General features: G+C 47.7%; 1 protein-coding gene across 2 annotated transcripts in view; it reads left to right on the plus strand.

The window, feature by feature from the left end:
- The window catches only part of LOC147617047 (uncharacterized), a 44668-nt gene that overhangs the window by 13079 nt on the left and 9597 nt on the right, over positions 1-21992 (plus strand). For both annotated transcript variants that reach the window (XM_086776673.1, XM_086776674.1), the window contains exon 2: positions 10389-10496. In XM_086776673.1, coding sequence (XP_086632799.1) covers positions 10389-10495 — 107 coding nt within the window. In that variant the 3' untranslated portion in view covers position 10496. The remainder of the gene's footprint in view (positions 1-10388; positions 10497-21992) is intronic.

Here is a 21992-nt window from a genome sequence, read left to right on the forward strand (position 1 = left end):
GGGCCCTTCAGTGGGTAATTTGGGACCCAATCTGGTGTAGAGTTCTCATATCTCTCTCTCATATCTCTTTAAAGTTTGAAGTATTAAAGTGGATTGCTAAACTCACGAAACTCAGGATACAGACGACGGTTTGAGCATTTGTGTGACAGGATCCTCCAATACGAAGACTTCTGCTGCATATTACGCAAAACAATCTTGATGGTGGTATACCTGGCTATAGGAGCAAATGTCTCATCAAAGTCTTCACTTGCCTTTTGAGCATATCCTCGAGCAACAAGGCGGGTTTTGTACTTGTCCAAAGTACCATTTGTATGAAACTTGACTTTGAAAATCCATTTAACACCAATCACACGACGATGTAGAGGCCGTGGCACCAAAGACCAAGTGTGATTCCTCTCAATAGAGGACATCTTTGCTTCCATGGCTTGCCACCACTATTGCAGTGAAAGAGTCTCCTCTAGACTCTCAGGCTCATCGATCTCCTGGAGGGAACTCATGAGGGATAATTCACTCTGTGATGAGATGTGGAAGCTTGAGATGAACGGCGAGGTCTAGGGATAGTGGTAGAGATCTAGTTATGGAGCTGCGCATTAGTGAGACCAGAATCTCGAAAGAGTTGCTGAACCCACCGAGGTAGGCTAGTATTCCTCTCAAAGCATGCAGAAGAAGATCCAGCTGCAGTAGAAGACTCATTTGATGTTGTTGGGAGAGGTGATGAAGTAAGCATAGGCGGGGATAATCCTGGAGTCAAAGTAAGACTCGTGGAGGGATCGGGAGTTTCAAAAGCTAGTACAACAAGAACTGGTGGCTGTAAAGTAGCAGCTGGCACTAGAGTTGCAGTAGGAGGAGGAGGAGGAGCTGAACATGGAAGAGGTATAAGATCACTAACATCTGCCGAGGATGGATCATCCAGAAAATCTCTAGACGCATCAAATGGAGAGGAGTCGATGTCAAACAAGCTCTCATCAAACTGCGCATCACGGGAAATGATGATGTCATCAACCTTCGGATCTCAAAAGCGGTACCCTTTGGATCTCAGATTGTACACTGTGAAGATCATCCTCTTTGACATTGGTGCGAGTGTGGTCCTCTTCTAATTTGGGACATGGACATAAGCAACACAACTGAAAACACGTAGGTGATATATAGAAGGCTTGTGTTCTATAAAAGCCTCCTCCAGAGTCATCCCCTCAATGGCTTTAGTGAGAGAGCGGTTAATGAGATAAACTGAGGTAGCCACAGCTTCACCCCAGAAAGCAATAGGGAGACCTACATGATGCAACAAAGCAGGAGCCATCTCCTTTACGGTCCGGTTCTTTCATTCCACAATTCCATTCTGTTGAGGAGTGTAAGGAATTGTGGTCTGTCGGTGAATGCTCTTCGACGCAAGAAAGTTATCAAATGGTACAAACTTGCCACCATTATCAGTCCGGAGAAATGGAACTCATATTAGATTGACTTCCCGCCATCGCGATCCAAGTCCTAAAACTGGCAAAAGCATCTGACTTGCGAGCCAGAAAACATGCCCAGACTTTGCGAGTGAAATCATCCACAAGAAGAAAATATCGAACCCCTCCAAGAGACTCAACCTCCATGGGTCCAGCAAGATGTGCATGTATAAGCTTGAGTCTTTGTGTTGCTTGATGAGTGGCCTCCTATGGAAATGCATCTCGATGATGCTTGCCCATCATGCAGGATGAGCAAATGTGTGAAAGAGACTTGAGTTGAGGTAGTCCGTTGACAACCTGTTGACAATGGAACTTTTGTAAGGTAGCAATGGGTACATGACCAAAGCGTGAATGCCACAGAGAAGTATCTGCCTCAGAAACCAAAGCCATCAAGGGAGAGAAAAGCTGATGAATATGGGAGTTAGTGCGAGAGAGCTGGGAAGTAAAGTTGGTGATCTTGTAGAGACTTCCATCATGGACTCCATTGGCAACAATCGAGAGAGTCTTCTTGTTGATCACTTCAATGATCTCATCATCAAAGTACACACCAAGTCCCTTTGAGAAGCTTTGTACATTGAAAACAGATTTTTGGAAATCCGTGGTACATATAAACATCATGTAAGGTGGCAGAGGAACCCAAAGAAACATTACCAACACCGGTGACATGAAGCGAGGAGTTGTCGCTGATATGAATTGAAGAAGAGAGTCTGGTAGTCCTCCAGGGTATGGGCTTGATTGGTCATGTGGGCAGAAGCACCACTATCACCAACCCATTGAACATTCCAACGCTGCAAGTGTGTCACTGACCTCTTCTGGAGAAGTCATCTGTGTGATCACGAGGAGTGAATCTTGTGAAGAAGTGGAAGAATCTGTGATTGCCACGTATGCTACTTTGGTAGATCCCTCCTTTGTCCTTGCCCTTGTCTTTGTTGTTGTCCTTGTCAGATGCTTTGGAAGCATCCTGGGCTTTATACTTGGCATTGGCTGCTCAAGAGCTATCACGACGAGCAAAGCAGCGAGCCTCATAATGACCTATCCTGCCACAGTAATCGCATTCATTGCTTTTGTCCTTGGACTCCTTTGAATCTTGTTTACGCTTGCTTTTGCCTTTGTTTTGGTTGTTGTTGTTGGAGTTTCCTTTTCTGCCTTTGCCTTTGTCCTTGTTAGAGGCAACAAAAGCAGACTCCGACTTGCCTTTTCCGCGAAGCATGTACTTGTCGTGGAGATAACTCACGACTTTCTCAAAAGGGGGGAGAAGTAAATATGATCCCTAAAAGAATCAAAGGAAGCAGGCAATTTACCAAGAAGCTTATGAATTGGATTGTTGATTGTGCTCATGTACTTCTTAAGCTGTAGCTTGATACGGGTGAACTCTGTAATCTTTTCAACCATGTTATCTGACTTATTGATTGTAATCTTTTCTATATCTGACTCTAGTTTGGCAATCTTCTCCGTCGAAACTCTCCCATACCTCCTCTGGATCTCCATCCACATTTAATGAGCATTAGTCCGGGTAGAGACCAACTGTGCTTGTATAGAGGGAGTCATGCAGTGGATGATGATAAGACAGGCCCGAGCATCCAAAGCAGGGTCCTACCAAGTGAGATGTGGAGATGGACATCCACACATCGGCTCCTACTAGCAATAACTGAGTGTAGAAAGACCATGTATAATAGTTGGTTGCTGTAAGCTTCATGGAGTCACTAATTTGGGGAGGAGTGTAGGATGGTATATGGGTAGGGGTGGGAGCATGAACTGGATGAGAGAAACTCAGAGAAGAAAGATTGGGAAGAAGAACCATTTGGGGAGCGGGAGCAGGTGATCCAGGCTGTGAAGGTGCTGAGTATCAATTGGAGAAGGAGCAGCAGTAGAGAAATCTCCTGAAGCCATGTCCTCTGACAAGAAACCTTCTCTGAAGCAAGAGGGTTGTAAAAAAAAAAACAGCAAACGGCCTCCTCTCAAGCTGTGCACAGCAAGAAGAGAGAGAAGAAAGGGAGGGAGGGTAGTCCCAGGCTACAGATGCAGAAAACGTAGCACTCTTGAGGAAGCCTCTGCTCCAATCAAAAAAACGCAGCACTTTACTGCCGGTAGGTCAGCGTTGGACTTAGATACCATGAAAGAAAGAGAAAACACAGGTTGTAAGCAAAAGCACAAACTGTAGAAGGCTGTAGACAGTCGTTTATTGCTGAAAATGAGCACAAGGGAAGCCCGTAGGTGACTGTTGCAACAGTCAATAACCTCCAACAAATATGCATGAATGAGATGAGGTATGGGGAGAAGGGTGTGGACTCTTATATATATCCCATATGAGCCAGTCGGCCATCTGTAGGCCGATAGCAGTCGTGAGGCATAAATGTGCCATAATAGCCTAAAAAAGACTCATAAAATGCTAGGAAAATCCTAAATGATGTCTGCTATATATGCTAATGCAGGGCCTCATAGAAATGACCAGTACAAGCATGCTAGGGTACATGTCGACTTTCAACACTTGGCCGGATCAAGTTGGATGCCCTCAGCATTGATTATATATCCAAGATAGTGAACATCGAACAAATAGAATTGTGACTTCTTCTCATTGACGTAGCTTTCTAGCAACCTCAAGACTTTCTCCACATCAATGTCATGCTGCTCAATAGTAGTTGAAAATACCAGTATGTCATCCAAAAATATGAACAGACACTGTCGAATCAAGTCCCTGAAAACATGCATCATCATGTGGTTGAATGTGGTTGGGGTGTTCGTCAAGCTAAAAGGCATGACCACAAATTCATAGTGAGCCCGCTTCGTACGTAAGGCTGTCTTGGGGATGTCTCTCTCAACAATCCTAACTTGGTGGTACCCACTCTTCAAGTCTAGTTTCAAGAACACCTTGGCTCCATTAAGCCTCTCGAGAATATAATCTATTGCAGGCATCGGGAACTTACTCTTGATAGTCAGCTTATTGAGTGCACAATAATCGACACACAATCGAGAAGAACTATCTTTCTTCGTGAGAAACAGGATCGGTGCTGCAAATGGCGAGACACTGGGATGTATGAAGCCTGATTACAATAGCTCTTGGAGTTGGCGGTCCAACTCTGATTCCATCACCTTGGACAAGCGGTATGGAAACTTGCTCGGGGCATCCGAGCCTGGGAGGAGGTCTATCTTGTGGTCCTCTGGTCTAGACGGGGGGAGCTGGGGAGGGAGATTGTCTCGAAGAAAAATCTTCTGGAACTTGTCATGGAGAGCCCGGTACTTCACTGAAGCATTGGCCACTTTCTAGGTAGTTTGGATGTATACCATTGTGCATTGTGCGTCTTTCTTGATTTCTCGTTTAGCCTGCAAGTGGTTTACGAGAGGAAAGTTCGGGATTCTTGGCTCACACTTAATGGTCACTGGGACTTTGGACACATTTCGGATAATCCGAAAAGTGTGCATGTCCCAATCAATATCTGGTTGGAACTTGTGAACCCACTGGATTCCCTGAATTATGTCTGCCCCTCCTACATGAGGGGTAATCATAAAATCTCGCACAAACTCTATGCCATGAATCACTAATTTAGCACCCTGAGCTTCAACCTTGATGCTCCCTCAACTTTCTATTCTCCGTGCTGTGGCTGTTGATCAAGACGACGACTCTCTGGCCACCTATGTAGCCAAAGGTGTTGAGCAATTCGTTGTGCTCATACTCTTGGTCTTGGGCGACCTGCTGCTTATCTTCGAGCTTCTGGCTAACGATTGCACCAATTGAAGCATTAGGATCTGAAGAGCTCGGGACAACCGTTGGGGTCTGTGTGGGAGCTAGGCTCACCACGGAAGCCGTGGAGGCTGGGGTGGTTATTTGTGGAGTGGTAGTCTTCTTTGGACAATCCTGTGTCCTTTTGTGTGACAAAAGAAACACCTACCCTCCTTCTTGTACTAAGTTGTCTCCTCGGCACTCAATTTCCCACCGGTCTTGTCTGCCTGATTTTTCTGGTTTGGAGTAAGCTTGGGCGCATTGGTCGAGTTCTTGAAGCCAGAGGCTCCCGTGCTCTGTCCTGGGGAAGACCCTGTGTGAAAATGGTATTTTAACCAGCCCTAAAAGGTTTTTTTAATTTGGATTTTGGTCGTGTTGCTGGCCGACAGCCCCTACTTTGGGCCGACTAGCAGCCCAACCCCATATATATATGCATCGCTTCATCAGCATAAAGAACACCACATCATAATCAACATTATCTGCTGCTGCCAGCCTACCTCTGCTGTAGCCTGGATCTTCATCACATCTGCGTTTTTCTCCTGCAGCGCACCTCAGGATAGAAGCCCTCTTTGCATCCATCACATCTGCGTTTTTCTCCTACAGCACACGTCGGGACAGTAGCCCTCTCTGCTCTTCACCACCTACCTCGTGATGGCAACACACCATCTGCCTAGGACAACCACCCTCTTTGCTCCTCAGGTCTGTGTTTCTCTTGCAGGCCACTCATTTGCAGATTTGCGTTTGTCTGCATCACCTCACCTTCGGAGAGCCATCACCTCACATTGATGCGTGCCTTCGACATCCAACCCTACATCCCTCCAGGTACTGGAGCACCCTCGTCACTAGAGTTTGCACCCCTCAGGTACCGCAGCACCCTTGTCACTAGAGCCTGCACCACTACATTTCCGTTGCCCACTACAGACATGTACCACCTTGGAGTGTTTCCGCATCCACCGACGCGAGCCTTCGACACCGACTGCCTCTCGGAGTGCCTTCTTCTATCATTTTTTGTGATCTCTCGCACATTTGGTCCTTTCGTCCTTTTACCCTCACATGGTATCAGAGCTATCGTGAGCAAAGGGATTGAATACCACGAGAGCACACAGCGTGGATCATCTGCCCGTGATTCCGGAGGACCATCCTTTGTCACCAAATGTTGATTCTCCTTACTCTGATCTCTTGCACATCTGGTCCTTTCGTTCTTTTGCCCTCACATGGTATCAGAGCTATTGTGAGCAAAGGGATTGAAGACCTCGAGAGCACACAGCATGGATCGTCTACCCGCGATTCGGGGTGACCAGCCTTTGTCACCAAATTTTGATTCTCCTTACACTGATCCGGACCACATAGGAGATGTGACTTTTTACTCATTGGAGAGCCCCATTCAAGGTCTTACATTGGGAGACGATCAGCCTGTCTACACCTACACACCCTCTTCACCTCTGCCATCACGACCTTCAAAAGGGGGATAAATGCCTTCTGCCAGTGTGGGACCCTGGTATCCTTTATCTTCTCTCATCTTCCCCTTTTGGCCTGAGAGGGGGTGTGAAAATGGTATTTTAACCAGCCCTAAAAGGGGTTTTTTTTTGGGATTTTGGTCTTGTGCTGCTGGCCGACAGCCCCTACTCTGGGTCGACCAGCAGCCTAACCCCATATATATATATATATATATATATATATATATATATATATATATGCATCGCTTCATCAGCATAAAGAACACCACATCATAATCAACATTATCTGCTGGGACCCTGGTATCCTTTATCTTCTCTCATCTTCCCCTTTTGGCCTGAGAGGGGGTGTGAAAATGGTATTTTAACCAGCCCTAAAAGGGTTTTTTTTGGGATTTTGGTCTTGTGCTGCTGGCCGACAGCCCCTACTCTGGGTCGACCAGCAGCCTAATATATATATATATATATATATATATATATATATATATTCAGCATAAAGAACACCACATCATAATCAACATTATCTGCTGCTGCCGGCCTACCTCTGAACAGCAGCCCTCTCTGCATCCATCACATCTGCGTTTTTCTCATGCATCACACCTCGGGACAGCAGCTCCCTCTGCTCTTCACCACCTACCTTGTGACGGCAGCACACCATCTGCCTGGGACAGCGGTCCTTTTTGCTCATCATTCTCCATGACTTGGGACCGCAGCCCTGTTTGCTCATCATTCTCCATCGACTTGGGACAGCAGCCCTCTCTGCTCATCATTCTCTATCGACTTGGGACAGCAGCCCTCTCTGCTCCTCCTGAGATCTGCATTTCTCTTGCAGGCCACTCATCTGTAGGTTTGCGTTTGTCTGCATCACCTCACCTTCAGAGAGCCACCGCCTTACATCGACGCGTGCCTTTGACATCCAGCCGCCCTGCACCCCTCTAGGTACTGCAGCACCCTCGTCACCAGAGTCTGCACCCCTCAAGTATCGCAACACGCTTGTTACCAGAGCGTGCACCACGACATTTCCACTACCCACTACAGACAGCTACCACCTCGGAGTGCCTCCGCATCCACTGACACGAGCCTTCGACACTGATCACCTCGCCTCACATCGACATGAGTCTTCATTACTGACCGTGCTTCAGCTCTGACCTCGTCTTTGCTTCTTTGACGTTCTACTACTCAGAGTCACCTCACATCAGAAGGCCTCTTGTACTGGATTCCATTCACCATTATACAGATACTCATTCATCCATTTCATTGTGTGTTGATTTGCTTTGATCTCTTGCACATCTGGTCCTTTCATCCTTTTGCCCTCATAGGCCCCGTCTGGTTTTGGTCTCTGCCCCTCCCCCCCATTGGACTTGCGTGTCAAGGCCATAAAGGAATTGTGTTTCATTTCAGCACTTTGTGCAAGCGAGAGTGCGTCTTGGAACGTGGCTGGCCTAAACATACGCACCTCCCATTGGACTTGTGTGTCAAGGCCATAAAGGAATTGCCCTTTCTTATCCTTGTCAGCATGGGCACTTGAGAGGGTAGTGTGAGTTGTAAGTCTACACCGACAACCACATTGTTTGCAATACTGTATTCATATGCATTGGTATGGAAATCTGGTCAGAATTGCCCATGACACTATGTACTTGATTCTCCCAAGATCAATATACGTTATTTGAGGGAGGGGCCGGTTGTTCTGGCTCATTGTGCGTCACTTGTCAATTCAGCAAATTACTTCTTGTATTGAGCATGTTGTCCATTAAATCTTGGTGTATTTAAGTGTATTGATTAGCATTGTGTTCAACCAAGTTACATTGATCCTGGTCAGCGTGCCCGTGGATTATTCCTGAAAAAATGCCTGAAAGGGGATGGGACTTGTTCCCCGCTCAGTGTGGTTTATTGTGTAAGATTCCTATTCCCTTCTCTCTCTTCGCCCTCTCTCTATATCTCTATCTCTTGGGCACATGGTTTAGTCAGTCACGGCACGCCCCATTGGGCTTACATATTTTTCGTGAAAGGGAGCATTATTTCTCATATTCGCTCATATAAAACTGGCAAGTGGGCTTGGGATGCGCATGCAGCGCTTTGCTAGGTGCACGAGTGGCCTACTTGGTCAAGCAGTTAGAGTTTGAGTATATGAATGAGGGAGATTTAATGGATGAGTTCCTCACAAGGATGAAAGAAATCAAGAAGCATCTTGCATGTATTGATGAGGCCTATCCGGAGAGTTCATTGGTGTCTATTATTGTCATAGCTTTACTATATTCATACCAGGATTTTGGCATCCACACTTCGGTTCGTGATGAAGGGTAATCCCAATGCCCTTATGTTTTGATGAGTTGGTTGTAGTGAGGTTAGGTATTCGTTGCTATTTGGTGCCAAACAAAAAAACTCTAAAATAAGTCTAAAAATTTAATTTTTTGGGCTGGACATCAAAGAGAGTGAGTCACTCCAACCACATCTAAATAAAAGGAAAAGTGTTATGCAAAAACTTGCATGTGAAGGGTCTCTGGTGGAAGAGGAGGTAGCAATCCTCCTCAAGAGCATGACCTTGGAAGAAAGCATTTAGCCTGTTGGTGGCTACCTTGAAGAACCTACCTGACCCAATCTTCACCATCCCAATCTTCACCATTGAAGGAGCCTTGATAAAAGAAGAAAAGAGACTCAAAATTAAAGTAGGTGGATCATCACACTACGAGGAGAAGGCATTCTTCACCAAAGGACCAAGAGCCCGAGTGAAGTGCAACTTTTGTGGCACGCCATGCCACATAGGGAAAGATTGTTGGTGCAAGAAGAAGACTCCAAACAACACTCAAGCAAATATCATGACTAAAGAAGAGCCAAATAAAGGGGCTTCCCAAGAAAAAGGCTAATCATTGGAAAGACTCTTCTAGTTGATGGAAGAGGGCACCCCTCTCACTTGTGTTTAAACCCATTCATTATATTCCTACCCGTGTGTAAAACTACAAGCTTTAAGCTAACACTGTAGCCTATGAGGCACCTGTGATAAACCACTCTAGCAAATGACTAAGAGTGTAGGTCCAATGTATGTATGGTGGTGGTAGTTCATCACTTGAGGGGAAGTGTTGAAATAGCAAGTGATGTGGGGTAAATGTTTGGAGCAAGGGGGAGTGGTATGTGACATTTTTATAAGTTGCATAAGTCATAGACTATGGTTCAAAGGGTCAAAGGGAGCCCGAAGGGTGAGGAATATGTGGAATGGCCAGCCTATGTGGAGGCCAAAAGTAGGCACCTAGAAGAAGTGGGAATAGAAGCCAAGTGGGTGCTCAAATCTAGAAAAGGTTAGGGTGAGCGTAATCAAGCTTATGGGCCATGTTTATGGCTAATGGAGATGTACTCTAGCCTATAAAAAGGCACTCTATCTAATGGATCAAATATATGAGCTTTTGAGCTAAACCTCTTGTCTTGTCAGTATGCTTTATTTTTGTCATTAGCATTGTTTTAGCGTTAAATCTCTTTCTTGCTTTTCTAGCATGCTAAGATGTTGATTCTAATCCATTTCTACACACCCTAATCAACTCTAGATGCAAATCTCAAGTCCTCTCCCCCTCTTCCCCCCCCCCCCCCCCCCCCCCCCCCCCCCCCCCCCCCCCCCCCCCTGAATGGCCTTTACTTAATTACAAAAGGATTCGTATTGTAGACTTCTCTCCATTATCCCTGATTGGCCTTTACTTAATTACAAAAGGAATTCGTATTGTAAGTCTTTCTTTTTAACACATTTTGTGTCCTATATTGACAGACCCATCATGTTTCCAGGTACAATAATTGAAATTGCATTAGGAGACGAGGAGGAGGATGATAATGAGGATGAGGATACTGACAATGAGGAAGAGCTTGAAGTCGTCGATCAAACAAAACCATAAGGTAACAATCCTTCAATCTCAATTCACTAAAATCTGCACAAAATCTATATATTAAAACTTTCTTTTTTGATGCCAAATGGCACCGAGATTTTTGCTCTCAAGTAATTTACAGCACTTACCATTTTAGTCCGTGTGTGCCATGGTAGTGCATCATTGGGCTCCTAATAGCCTCCTATACATAGTTGGAGGTTGATTAGGCTGGGTCCCAAATTTATTTGTCCTTGAGAGTGTGAACGTTGATAGCTTGTTGTAACCAAGGATCGTGGGTTTTGAAACACTTAATGATTAACTTAATTAAACACACAATATGCACAAATAAAAAAATGCCACAAAATACCGAGATTATTAACGAAGATGGCTGATCCCCCCCCCCCCCCCGCGGCCCCAATGCTTACCTATAGGCATATCCCAATGCTTACCTATACATTGGCCAATGCATAGCTTATGCTTATCCTATATAGCCTTCGAATTTGCTAAGAAAAGTTGCTAAGCATAGGCTAGGCATAGCCTATACATAGGCTAAGCATAGGCTATGCATAAACCAAAGTTTAATCTGTGCAATGCCTATACAAACACTCCACTTAGCCACTACATAGCCTAGGCATTGGGTATGTGCTTAGCCTATATTGGGTTTCAGAGCCTGTGTGTGTGAACACTCCCTATGAGTGTGTGTGTGTGAGCCCCACCCTTTGGTGTGGATAGGATGTGTGCGCCATGTTCGGACCACTTTCCAGGATCATGGACTTCCTGGGATCAGAGATGCCTGGGACTTTTTCTTCTAGAGCTCCGTAGACATAGGGAGTCCTTAGTGAGATCCAGATCAGTTGTACTTGCTTGAGGTCCAGCACAGAGAGCTCTAATTGACTTCTTCCATACCAGCACTCCGAGGGCCGATCCACCCATCATACTCAGACCACAGGCTAGTGCAGGAGCTCGGTCGAGAGGTGTGACACTTGACAGAGCCAACTGAGTTATGCAGAGCTCGACGTCCCAGACCCATGGCCCTCACCCACGGCCACGCCACCACAGGAGAATCCGGGCCATCATCTCCCATCATCGCAGGAACCTTCTCGCACCAGCTCAGTTTTACCACCTTGAGCACCATGTCATAGCGGCCCATGAGGGATGTATTAGGGTGGTATGAGAGCTCTCTGCTCATGTACCTAGATCATATTTTATAGTTCTAGATTTTTGTTATCTTTTTTATTACTATTTTGTACCTAGGATGATGTACCTCATGGATATGATGTAACCTTGTGGTCTCATAGGTCATTTTGGCCTTTTGAAGACGTTAATATACAACTTTCTTTCTTCTCTCTCTCTATACACACACACCAAGGATGTTCTCTATCCACCATAGCCTTTTAGCAAACCCTGATACCATCAAATGGTATTAGACTCTCTCTCTCTCTCTCTCTCTCTCTCTCTCACACACACACACACACACCCCAAGGATATCCTCTATCCACCATAGCCTTTTAGCAAACCCTGATACCATCAAATTGTATTAGAGTCTGCTAACCCACATTGTCGCCGCTTTTGTCGTTGTCATCGTTGCTGTTGTCGTCGTATTGATATCACCGCTACCAAGAACACCTCTGCTAGCTTCGCTCGCTTCAGACTGCGTCGGCCAGATCCAATGCCCGCAAGTTTTGGTGCAGTGCCTCGTCGTTGCCAGCGCCGCTGTCTGTGGAGCTACTCGGCATCAACTCTATTAATATTAGTCGCCCGCTTTAGGTGTATAGCAGACGACGATGGCCAAGCTTTGATACCATGTTTGCTTTATATGGTGATTGCTGTGCAGACAGTGAGGAAGTGATTAGAGGTTTGATTGATGTGTATGCTTCACCAAGTCGAATGCTTTTATAGCCTAGAAGGCTCTTTTGGATGACATCATTACTTATGTCAAACACGTATAAAATATCTAGATATTGTTGAACCACTATAAGAGTAGGGTCACATATTACTAGCACACTTAGCCTTTTTAGGGGCTGTTCACACACATAAGACTCCGAAACCCAACAAGTATTACCCATTGATTCGATCAATTTTACGACATATAGGGAAGGTTTTGGAGTCCTTGTAGACAGCCCCATCAGTGGTGGCCATGACATCGGGCATCTTGTCTATCAGAGTCTCCATTGCTTCCCTGAAGGATCTCCCATAGGTTATTGCGCTCCCAAGCCTCCAGGGCGACCCGATTCTTCAGCGGGTAGAGTACGCTGGTCTCCCAGGCTATTGTTTCATGTGCAAGTAGTTGGGCCACCTTGCTCGGTCCTGCCCTTGGTGACAAGCCCATAGAGGATGCCCCCCCGACCTCCATTGGAGGCCTCAGCATGCGCAACAGGTGAGAGCAAGGGAATAAGGACTGGAGGTCAGGATGGAGGTTGCTCTCTAGCCGACCCTTGTGGTCGAGCCACCTTCTCAAGCTCAGCAGGAGGGCCCTATGATGGAAGGCAGTCCGCCACCCTAGACAGCGCCATTGCCTGCCTCCCCAGGAGCGCCAATGGCCTGATCTTCATGGAGGTGGTTCTCTGAGGTAATGGTGCCCACTGGCAACCATTATGAGCATATAGTTCCTAACGTCGAGATGGACGATATAGTGGCTCGCAGTGCTGCCCAAGAGATTCCTTCAGATCTTGGCTCGTCCTCCGGAGCCAGTGGTTGAGGCCGGGGGGAGCTGTTGGAGAGCTGGCTTGAGTTGACCCCAAGCTCTCATCAAACTGGCTGAAAATCTGTCCTCGAAACCGGTGCTCAAGCCTGAAGATCCATTGTACATTGGGAGTCCAGGGGCTGCCAAGTGAGGGGGTCCGAGCCGAGACCCAATCAATCAGAAAGGCCTTCCAGGGCTCACCACTAGTAGAAGGCCTCTGACGATCAACTTGCCGAGTAGGGCTTTGCTCTCCACCTCTGGGTCTATGATGCCCAATCTTCCACCTGTTGGAGGCTGAATAATCACCCTCCAAGCCACCTTGGTCCAATCTGGGCGGCTGTCATACCCATCCCATGGAAAATTCCAGATAAGTTGCTACACCTGACACAATAAAGCTTTGGAAAACAACCAGCAAGAAGTGATGTACCACATGGTGGCAAGGAGCACATGGTTGGCCAGGAGCATGCAGCCAGCTAGGGAGAGGAAGGCGGTGCTCCAATATAAAAGTTTGTTCTGAATGCTCAGAAGAAGCTGTTGCTCGGCTGAGATGTCAATCCCTACCTGACACCCGAGGTATCTGAACCAGGTGCCTATAGGAACCCACTGAAATGACAAGTCGATGCCAAGCCGGGATGGGTGAAGATCCTACCTAGAAACCACATGACTTGTGCCAGTTGATCTCTCGATTGCAAGGGAAAATCTTTGCAGGTTCCCCTCCTCTCCCGAGAGGTAGGCAGCTTTGTCGTCTACAAACTCTTAGAGTCAAGTAGCTCCTCTTGGGATCTAGTGGGGAGGCGGAGACCATGGAGTTCTCTCTCCTACGCGGAGAGAAAGGGGAGGGGGTTAGGAGGCATCCTTGTCTGATTGATCTAGATACCGGAAACGTGTCCCCCGAGGCCCCCTGGATGACATAACTGTGAGCTGCAAAATATAGGGCGGAGACATCTCTAATCCATCCAGTTGGAAATCCCATCCTAAGCATGGTGCCCTCCAAAAAAGCCCAATCAACCCTGTCATAGGACGCCTCAAAATCCAGAAAATGAACTGCCATGTCCTCCCTGCGAAGTCCGGCTGCAGTGGTCGCCTGCCTGTAGGCGCTTTTTTATCCACCCGTAGGTGATGCCGCCGAGGGGGGTTTTGAACCCAGGACCTCTCAGTCCTAGGCAAACACCTTGACCACTTGAGCTATCACCTCATTGGCATTTTTCAGCATAGTTTAGGGGCCAAACCGGAGGCTTGTAGTGCCAAGTGGGGTAAACGGCACTGTCCAAGAGCAAGGGGCCCTGCTGCCACATGTGAAGGAAGGCCTCTCGATGTCTCGGCATGTGGTCCGGACTCCGAATCTCTCTAAAGCTTCCCCCACAGACCGCGGAGGGTGTGAATGACATTTGTCCATATGGCACAAATGGACTCCACTGGTGGTCACTGGTGGTTGAGGGAGAGGTGGGGGTGGGGAGGGGGGGGGTGTTGGAAGCCCTCAATGGCCTTGATGAGGGCTTGACCATCATCCATCTCCTCATAGTAAAGGGCGACCCTGACTCCGTCACCCAAGCAGCTGCTCCCCAAGTGATGATGCAGGAGGAAGTCCGAGAGGTGGTGGATAGACCAAGAATCCTCAGCCAAACCTACTGCGATTTGGGGCAGTCCCAAAGGGAGCGTCGCTGTGACTCCGACGCGTGGCTGCATCTTGTGCACTACTATGCTGGATGACCACCAATGGCGAGCCACGTGCTGACTGCTAAACTCCTATGAGCCACCTATCAAGGGAAAAGAATGACCTTCCGAGGTTGGAAACTGTCCCACAATCGCTTCTAGCAGTCTCCGAGGAAGCTAGGTGAGATGTCTCGGGAGGACTGGTAGTCTGCTCAAGCAGGAGTACCGTCAATCTCATGCATCTGCATCTGGCGGCCTAGCCTCGCCGGAGAGTGGAAAAAGGGGGTGGTCTCTACGACCTATTTTGAGCTACCTACGTTGTTTTGTTTGTTTGTTTGTTTTTTTTTTTTGGGGGGGGGGGGGGGGGGTGCTAGAAGTCATCTCCTTTCTTTACTGAGACTCCAGGGCCTCTGTTGTGGGTGTGCCCGCCCTTGTAGGTGCTTTTCTCATTTTTCCTCTCTCCCCGTATTTTTCCCCATATTTTTTCCATTTATCTATGGCTTGGGGGGGAGTAGTTGTGAGCTGGCAGGCGCTTTTTCCTCTGGCCGACTGTACCCGACTTATGTACAGTGTTGGCCGACTCAAGTTGTGCTGGCCGACTGGCCCTTGTAGCTGGTCGTGGAGGACCTGACCCTGTCAGCTGCCTCTGGAGCAGGCCGACTGCTGCCTGGGGTCCATATATAATGGGCCCCCACACCCCTTGCCATTTCAGCTTGTATTCGGGATCTTCATTGTGTATATAGAGCAGAGTTACACGCCTCTATCTCTCTACTTCTCTTGTGCTGTTTTTTTGCACTGTGTTTGCTCATGTTCCCAGATTTGATCATCATCTCCGCTGTGTATTCTGACATGGTATCAACGTCCTAGACTCTTGATAGTTCTTGGGAGTTGTGTGAGCAAGAGGGGGACTATTGTGTTACTGATTGGTGGACTGTTTTGGACTGTTCAGGAAGAGGAGAAGCAAGAGGAAGGCGGGCTGATTTGCTGGACAGCCACTTGCAAGTTAAGTTCTTCTTTGTTTCCACCCACCCACCCTTTTTCAGTAACATCCCCGCAATGGCAGATCTGCTTTAGATGGCTGAGAGGCATGTGAAGGTCCCTACACAACCCACGTTCCCGGTGGACCGTCAGTTGGACGGGAACAACTACGGCATATGGAAGGTTATGATGGAATCTGTTCTGGAGTCATATGACCTTGCTGATTTCATCGTTGTTGGGGTTCCACGGCCGGAAGTAGAGGAAGGGGAGTTACTGTCAACTCGAAAGGATCAAGAGGCATAGGCACAGTTGTGGGATCGTGTCAACGCCAGGGTCCGTTCATTTATCTTCCTCAACTGCACACCGCAGGTAATCAATCATGTAAAGCATATGACGTTGGCCAGAGGTATATGGCAGCATTTGGCTTCTCTTTACAACAGGGTATCGCCCATGAAGAGGATTTCCTTGGAAGTACAGATGCGGGTTATGAGCCTTGCAAAGTCGTCGACGATGCGGGAGCATATTAACAAGCTGTAAGCTCTTCAGCACGAAGTTCTCCAAGCTGGGAAGGAGATATCGTAAGAAGACATGGCCATAACGTTGCTGTCGCATTTGCCCTCTTAGTACTCAGTATTTTACTCGTCTTTGATTACCAGTGGCAAGCTCAACACTATCACGTGGGAGGAGCTTGTGTCCATGGTCTTGGACCAGGAGGAACGACTCACGAACCCTCCTCAGGGTGGAGGCTCGGAGGCCTTAACTGGCCAACGGTCGAAAGGCCGTAACAAGGGCAAAGGGAAGGCTTCAACGGAGAAGTCTTCTGAGTAGAAGTTCGACGTTGACCGCGAGAAACTAAAGGCAGAGAGGACCTGTAATGATTGTGGCGAGAAAGGCCACTATTGGAGGTAGTGTCCCAAGCGGAACACCGAGAAGGGTGAAGACTCCTCAACAACAATCGTGAAGACTGCAGCATTTGTGCACTTGGAGGTGATGGACACCGATGTTTCATTTTCTTTAGGTAGGGAGGAGGTTGGAGGACAAGTGGCTACGGATATGCGGGAGTGGATTCTAGACAGTGGTGCTTCCAGGCACATGACTCCTTTCCGTTCAGATTTACAGGATCTCCGCAGGTATTCCGGTCACATTCTTAATGGGGAAACATCCACTATCCCAGTTCATAGTGAGGGCAGGTTGGAGATAGTTCCCGATGGGCAGAGGGGGGAAGCATTTCTCCCAGGTGTTGTATGTTCCCACACTTGGTTTTCATATGTTGTCAGTGCATTAGGTTTGCAAGATTGGCGTACGGGTGGAGTTTGATGAGCATTTTGTTGCTCACTGGGACAAGGCAACAGGCCAGGTAGTTTGGGAAGGCGGAGTGGAGAATGGAGTTTACAAACTTTCAGCACTCTCTCTCCTAGGTCCTCAGTTTTGTGATGAGTGGCAGTCTGGTAGTGGCCACTTAAGTGTGGATACGCTGCAAGTGCAGGCTTTCCGGAACCAGATGGAGGATAGCTTGCTAGTTGATGGCAGCAGTTGGCAGGAACTTTCCAGTACTGATGGTAGTTCTTGTGTTCGTCAGTCAGAGAAAACTTTACAGGTGACCTACGCTCTGATGTCTTGTAGCATTCGGGACAAAGAAACTCCTGTAGATGAGGAAGTTCTTTCCACGGGGACCTCTTGGAAAGCCAGGCAGGTGACAGTTGATTACTTGCGGAAGGAGGTGGTTTTTGCACATTCTCCAGGCTTTGTGGTTCCAGATTCAGAGGGGGTGGTTGACAAGTTTCAGAAGGCCTTGCTTGGTCTTTAGCAGGTTTCCAGGACTTGGCTTTCCACCGTAACAGGTGTTGATCCTTGTGAGCAATGTGATGCCTCTTTGACTCGGAAGCAGAATGGTTCATTGATTTGGTTGATGGATACCAGATTGGACGGGAGCTTCCTGATGAGGCCGTTGAGCTCGTGTTTGTAGATGACTCTTTGGGAGACAGGATTGCGTATCTTGTGGTTTCTGCAGCATGCGAAGGATCTGGTCTCTGTCACGATTGTGACTAACTCTCTTAATCTCTCCCTAATTACTCCTTAATCTCTTATTAACTGAAAGGACACCTGTGAAGGGTCACACCCTTACACATGGGTCACTATCAAAGGACACGTCTATTCATTAAAAGACACACCCCTAAGTCCAAAGGACATAACCGTTAACTCAAGAGCCACACCCCTTCCCAGGGATGTGTCTCTTCACTTGTACCCTTTCGGCCTCTATTTAAGAAAGGTCCCTGTCTCAATGCAAACAACTCAATCTTTCTATCAGCATTTGTCTTATGTTATTAATTAAGTCTTAATCATGTTAATAAAGCTATAAAAGCTTTACAGTGGTATTAGAGCAATTTTTTTTTTCCTACCTGTGGGTTGTGAAGCCCTCACCCTCTCCGCGGCACTCCCTCGTCCACCCCTCTTCTCGATGTTGTATGGAAGCAGCGGAGCGATGGTGGACTTGGCGTAAAGCTTTGCCCATGTAAAATATTTATTTCTTTTTCCCCCGTGGGTTTTGCGGGCCACTTAGCCTCTTCACTCAGCGTTCTTCCCCCTCGACAACCCACACGCGTGTTGTATGGGAGTTATGGAGCAATGGCAGATTTGGCTCAACACCCCCCTCCTTGCTTCGTTCGCTACAGGCTATGTGCCCCCTCCTCGCTATGTGCAACTGCCGGCCCTGAGCGCCCCTAGCTGCTGAGTATCGACTGCTCCACCCCTCCTCGCTTCGTGCGGTGCAGGCTGTGAGCCCCTCGTTTGATTCATGCAGTTGCCGCAGAGCTTCTCGCCGCCGAATAGTGACTGCCCGCCACCTCTTCGCTTTGCTGGCGGCGCCCCTACGAAGCGGCGCACCTTTTCCCTCCAGACGGCTACGCGATCCAGGCCGTCACCTTTACACAAAAAAAAAAGAGCCTTATAATTTAAGGCTTATACTTAAGCCTTCCATACACATGGCCTCAACCAGCCACGCGAGTAGCCGGCAGCCAGCACCCAACGGTAACCCGACCAGCGCAAGGCAACCGCCAACCTGACTTGCGCAAAGAAACCCGGCAGCGATCAGCGCGCACACAAAAAAAAAACAAACGGCAGCCAACCAGCGCATTAAAAAAAAAAGAAAAAGAGAGAACCCAACGGCCAGCCCGACCAGCGCATTTTGAAAAAAAAAAACCATAAACTTACCTTACGGGTTCCTACGAAATGGCGCCTGCCTTGGTCTTCTGCGCGCCAACTTGTTGCCCCCTCCCTTCCTCGAAAGTAGCCTTCTTCATTGCTAGGCTCCTGCGGTCTATGTTGGTGTTCTCCGTGGCTTGACAGCTACTACCTTGGTGCTTCTTCTCCAGCCAAACTATTTATTATGGCAACCTCCTTCAGGTGTGATCTTTCCATTTTCTTGAGTATACACATTTCACAGAATGTGGAGTATTAACATATCAGCAACCCGCCATTTCATTCTTTTGCGGGCTCTCCACTCCTCCGGGGCCAATACCTTTTTTTAACGGGATCAAAGCACCTCTCCGATCACGTGGACACACACTACCCTCTTCTCCGACGGCTTATGGCAGAGGAAACCTATGACTTCAGTTATTTACAGGACACTCCCTCTCAGTCCATAGTGCCCTCTCCTACCTGTGTTTCTCCACTAGTCCCAGCCCGTGTTCCAGTGAGTGTGCCCCCCTTTTTCCAGCCCACTCATTACCGCATACAGATAGCCACACCGACTTCTCACCTCTGAGAATTCGACGTGTGGGTGATCCGTGTTCGTACTTCTGCACAGGATCTGGATCATTATTGTTTTATACTCAGGCGTCACCCTTATCTGGGCGCTATCCTCCCCGAGTGTAGCATCATTTTTCATGAATATTGCACTTATTCTGAGGACATTCATCCATCTTCATTCACGGTGCGCCCCTCTACACCGGAGTATACACCCTTGACACCAGTAGCTGCCTCTACCCCTGTACCTTCTTCTCTAGTAGCAGACTCTCGTGCGAGCCCAGTCCTAGAGAATCGCCCTTATTATACTGGATGGTCTATAGCCGCTTCACCAGTACGTAGCCTCTCCTCTCGGGATTTACAGATGCCGCACCCTCCAGCCGATGGTTCTTACTAGAGCCCAGCGGCGTCATCAACAACAAAAACCCCCAGAGCCTCATCACCCTGAAGCCTCTACATCAACATCTCCTCTCATGGCAGAACCTGTTGACATACCAGCCCCTCCGGAATGGTAGTCAGCTTTGCAGCAACTCCAACAGCAGTTCCAACAGTAACTCCAGGAGTCTATGGCATCCTTGGCCTCTCAGATCCAGCAGCTCCACACGGATCGCCACTCCTACACAAGTTCCGTACCAGCAGCAGATGTTTCAGCAACAGTACCAGCAGACGAAGACGTCATTCCTTCCGAGGTAGAAGGCGACCACCTTAAAACTCTTTATCGTCTTTTACAAGCCAGTAAAACAAAGAAATTGGAAATTAAACCCCCTGACTCTTATGGTGGTCAGCACAATAAGCGCATCTTAGACCAATGGCTCTACAAACTGCAGTGATACTCTGAAACCATGACCCTTTCTGACTCCAAAAAGGTGACTTTTGCGGTATCCCTCCTCAAAGACACTGCTTTATTATGGTGGCAATGACGACAGCACTCTTGGAAAACGATTACAACGTGGGAAAAATTCGAGCGGGTCCTCTGTAAGCAGTTCATACCTGCCAATGCGGATTTCCAAGCCTGTACTCGCTTACGCCATTTGGACCAAATTGGTTCCTTGGCCTCTTATATCTCCGAGTTCACCAACTTGATACTGGAGATTGATTCTTTGTTCCCAGCGAACGAACTTCATGCCTTCGTTGAAGAGCTTAACCCCACACTTCGTGCCGATGTTTAGAAATATAACCCTGTCGATCTTGCCGATGCCATATGATATGCCGAGTGTGTTGCAGACATTAATTCTTGAAATTCGGCCTCTTCCGGTCGAGCTAATGACTTTCAGAAAGCCAATGGATCTCGTATGAGCCGAGATAGTCGCAGAGAGTCATCTGGCTCTTCTACCTCCCGGCCTAATCCCCAATGGAATAATTCTCAACACCCTCGCCGATCAGAAGGATCGTCCTCTTTTCGGTTCCGACGTTCTCTCTCCTTCCAACCACGCAGTTCGGATCGTGGACGGGACCAAAGACGTGACCAATCTTGCAATCCTCGTCCTTCTACTGTTCCTTCTGGACGGGATCAACAAAAGACGGGCTTGTGCACAATTTGTCACGGACCTCATCGTTGGTTTGAGTGCCCCAAAAGACCAACCCATCGACAGAATTCTAATGCTGAACCCCCCACTTCTGAGGAGAAACCCCTAGTTGCTGACAAAGGAAAGCGTGCAGTTAATGATAATCACCATGCTATTGCACATGCTTTAGTAATTACCGCTACTGCTACAGCACACACTGCCTCTTCACCGTTGCCTCAGCGGTCTACTCAGGTTTTGGTTCCTCAAGGTTCTATTTCCAGTCACCCTATTCAGGTGCTCATTGACAGTGGGTGTTCTCATAATTTTGTGGGAACCACCTTGACTTAGAGATTGAAGATTCGGACTTCTCCAAGTACTGTTGTTTATGAAGTAGAGCTTGCCGATGGTTCCACATCCTGGTGTAACACCATTGCCAAACACCTCTCCTTTCGAATTCAGCACTTTCGTGACAAATTGGATTTCCAAGTCATGAATTTGGCACATTATGATACGATCCTTGGTCAAGAATGGCTGTATCAATATGATCCCCTGATCAGTTTCCGAAACCATTCTATACAATTTGCTCAAAATGATATGCTTGTGGCTCTTGAAGGAATCAGAGACCAACCTTCTACACCAACCCTTTCAGCTCTTCAAGTGAAACGGTGGGTCTGCAAGAGTGGTTGTTCCTCAGCACTTTTAATGGTCTATTCAGCCAACGACCCTCCCGAGGACATAGATACAAAGGTGATGTATCTCAGGCAACCTTTCTTTGCTCCATACTTGGATCTTTTCCTCAGGAGCTTCCTGCGGTTCTCCCACCTCGTCGACTAGTCGACCGTGCTATTGATATTCTTCCTGGCAGTGCTTCACCTACTCGTGCTCCATATCGAGTTTCTTTTACGGAATCTCTGGAGATACAGCGACAACTTACTGAGCTTTTGGAGAAAGGACATATTCGACC

Source organism: Cibotium barometz, chromosome 37, assembly GCF_041138505.1.
Source record: "Cibotium barometz isolate CiBa-2024 chromosome 37, ASM4113850v1, whole genome shotgun sequence".
Taxonomy (NCBI): domain Eukaryota; kingdom Viridiplantae; phylum Streptophyta; class Polypodiopsida; order Cyatheales; family Cibotiaceae; genus Cibotium; species Cibotium barometz.